This window comes from Salvia splendens, chromosome 4, assembly GCF_004379255.2.
Source record: "Salvia splendens isolate huo1 chromosome 4, SspV2, whole genome shotgun sequence".
NCBI lineage: Eukaryota > Viridiplantae > Streptophyta > Magnoliopsida > Lamiales > Lamiaceae > Salvia > Salvia splendens.
The window spans coordinates 34,643,754-34,646,478 of NC_056035.1; the positions used below are offsets into that span (position 1 = coordinate 34,643,754).

At 39.2% G+C, this 2,725-nt stretch overlaps 1 protein-coding gene across 1 annotated transcript; it reads left to right on the forward strand.

Annotated features, from left to right (window-relative positions):
- Positions 1-645: 645 nt before the first annotated feature.
- On the forward strand, positions 646-2,278 carry LOC121801041. The gene is made up of 5 exons (XM_042200512.1): positions 646-654; positions 870-953; positions 1,062-1,400; positions 1,492-1,578; positions 1,955-2,278. The coding sequence occupies exons 1-5, from the start codon at positions 646-648 to the stop codon at positions 2,276-2,278; spliced, it is 843 nt and encodes a 280-aa protein (XP_042056446.1).
- The last annotated feature ends 447 nt before the right edge of the window (positions 2,279-2,725 follow it).

Sequence of the window (2,725 nt, forward strand, 5' to 3'; positions counted from 1 at the left end):
TTCAATTAAAATTTCACGTCAAAATAATCGTTTTAGGTCGGTCAAATCGAAAACGTAACTCCCTGGTCGAGAAAAATAATTTCTGGCAGAACTGCGCAGTCAACTTCAAAAATTCACCAAAAATACATCTTTCGTCCAAATAGGTTGAAATTCACACACCACACAGAAGACACCTTAAGGTTTACTCAGAAAAAAGAATCGTATAAAAAGGAGTTCGTTTGGTCGGTCAAACATAGGTCGGAACCTACTGTCCGAATACTACAGATTTCATGCTCCAAAATTCGAGTTATCCTAAATGAATGCAAGGAAATCAAGGCAGGGAATTGATCGGTGATTACCTTCTTAGGCGGCAGAAAACTCTCTTCTCCAACTCGGTTATTTCTCTAAATTTTAGTTCCTGGTTTTTCTTGGTATTGAATTTATGTGTAGAAAGATCGTGGGATTGATTGGATATATATAGGCAAAACTGATAGATATTGATGGATTTGGTGGTTGGAGAGATTTTAGGGAGTATAGATATGGGGAAATCGTTTGGTGATATGGTTTAGAGAAATATATTTGACCAAGTCAACTAGGAAAAGATTTAATTAGATTTATTTGATTTTTTTTTCTTTTTTTTTACGGGTGTTACACGAGCAGAATCAGATGGTGAGGGTAAGTTTTTACAAAATGCCTGAGTACTACCCATCTTCAATTCGTGTCTTAGATTCGTTTTATATATGCACATAATCCACAATTGTTTGAGTAATATGCCTTCGTTGTGTGTGTGTAATATGCAGGCTATAAGATGCATGTGGGTTGTTGTAATTTCTAATTATACAACCAGATTACTAATTGAGAAATGTGTGCATTGTATATAATCAGCGTAGGTTGACTGGAAAGGTGAGGAGTCGACCACCGTTCTAATCCTGCTTGAGGAAGTACTGAAAAACCTAAGGATCAATCTCCTATTGGTAAGCATGCTACTGACTACGATTAGCAGTAACCCGAAAAAAAGGAAACGTGGTGGTAGAGATGCACCCGAAAAACTGATTGAGTCCATTCCATACCATGTAAAACAGTTAGACAGGCTTGTCCGGGTAAATGATAAATCATGCATAGACAATCTTCGAATGGATAGAAACACATTTGGTAGATTATGTCGTCTTTTGCGTGACCGAGTTGGGTTAATAGATCAGAAATTTGTTACAGTTGAAGAACAAGTAGCTATGTTTTTATGCATTCTATCCCACCACAAGAAGACACGGATTGTTGGTCACAACTTCATGCGTTCTTCACAAACTGTGTCGAAATATATGTATATTGTGCTCCGTGGGGTACTTACATTACACGAGGTGTTTTTAGTGAAACCCGAGCCAGTAGATGATGCTTGCACAGACCCACGATGGACCTGGTTTAAGGTCTGTTAACTCTTTCAATTGCCATGTTGCTTTAGATATTTTCTTTAAATGCCCTCATTGTCTGTACTTAAGTTTTGTAACAAAATATTAGGGATGCCTTGGAGCTTTGGATGGTACGTATATCAACGTCAGGGTTCCTATTGTGGATAGCCCAAGGTACCGAAATAGGAAGGGGCAGGTAACAACAAACACCCTTGCGGTATGCGATCGACGTCTCCGCTTTGTGTACGTACTACCGGGATGGGAGGGCTCAGCAGGTGATTCCAGGATATTACGTGATGCTATTAGCCGGCCGCTTGGACTGAAAGTTCCCAAAGGTGGATCTTTATGACATTTCCTTGATAGTTAAACACATATTGAATACATAGTGGCATAATGTGATGATTATCATGCACCGTCTCTCTTATTTTATAGATTGCTATTACCTCTGCGACAATGCGTACTCAAACAGTGAAGGATTCATCACTCCATATAAAGGAGTTCGATATCATTTGAAGGAGTGGGGTCCTGGAACACAAGCACCTCAAACTCCCGAATAACTTTTCAATCTGAAGCACACCAAGGCAAGGAATGTGATTGAGCGTGCCTTTGCAGTTCTTAAGATGCGTTGGGGAATATTGCGCAGCCCGAGTTTCTACCCTATCGAGGTGCAAACCGGGTTGATCATTGCTTGCTTCCTGCTGCACAATTTCATTCGAGCAAACTTAGAAGTGGATCCCTGTGAGGAAGACTTGAGTTCTCCTCCGGATAACGGGGGTACCAGTGACAATGAAGAACCGGTAGTTCATACTGTTAATGTTGTTTCGCCAATAGCTTTATGGACGAAGAAGAGGGATGATTTGGCGGCTGCAATGTGGGGGCAAAGAATGAATGGGTGAAATTAGTAATTAATACCATGATGTTCTGAATTATTTAACCATTCCTCTTTCTTAGCTTCTGAATTGCTTAGCTTTGGCGGCTGCAATTGGATGTTATGAACCGACTTAATTCGACTTCTGTAACAGTTTGATGTGTATGGATTGGTTGCTTAATTTATATCATGGATTTCTGATATACCATGGGTTAGCGTATTTTGAATTTTAAGTATGAGTAAGTTTGATTATATTGTTGTATCAAATTCATGAGGATCTGTCGTAATTTCATAATTATGCAATTATCAATTTGAGATAGCCTTGGTCGATGTCCGGGTAAGGTTTTAAACGGCCACATTAATAATGAGCATTGTGATAATACAAATAAGTGGTACCTCCTGTATAGTTTAGATATTGAATTATGTGCATGTGTATCTCAGAAGTCAGGTCCCCCTTTCATCAACAATAAAATCG

What these genes read in the sequence shown, in the direction of transcription:
- LOC121801041 (XM_042200512.1), top strand. An exon ending in TAAGGATCAATCTCCTATTG is followed by an intron (nt 954 to 1,061) that starts GTAAGCATGCTA and finishes CATGTAAAACAG; the next exon opens with TTAGACAGGCTTGTCCGGGT. An exon ending in CACGATGGACCTGGTTTAAG is followed by an intron (nt 1,401 to 1,491) that starts GTCTGTTAACTC and finishes ACAAAATATTAG; the next exon opens with GGATGCCTTGGAGCTTTGGA.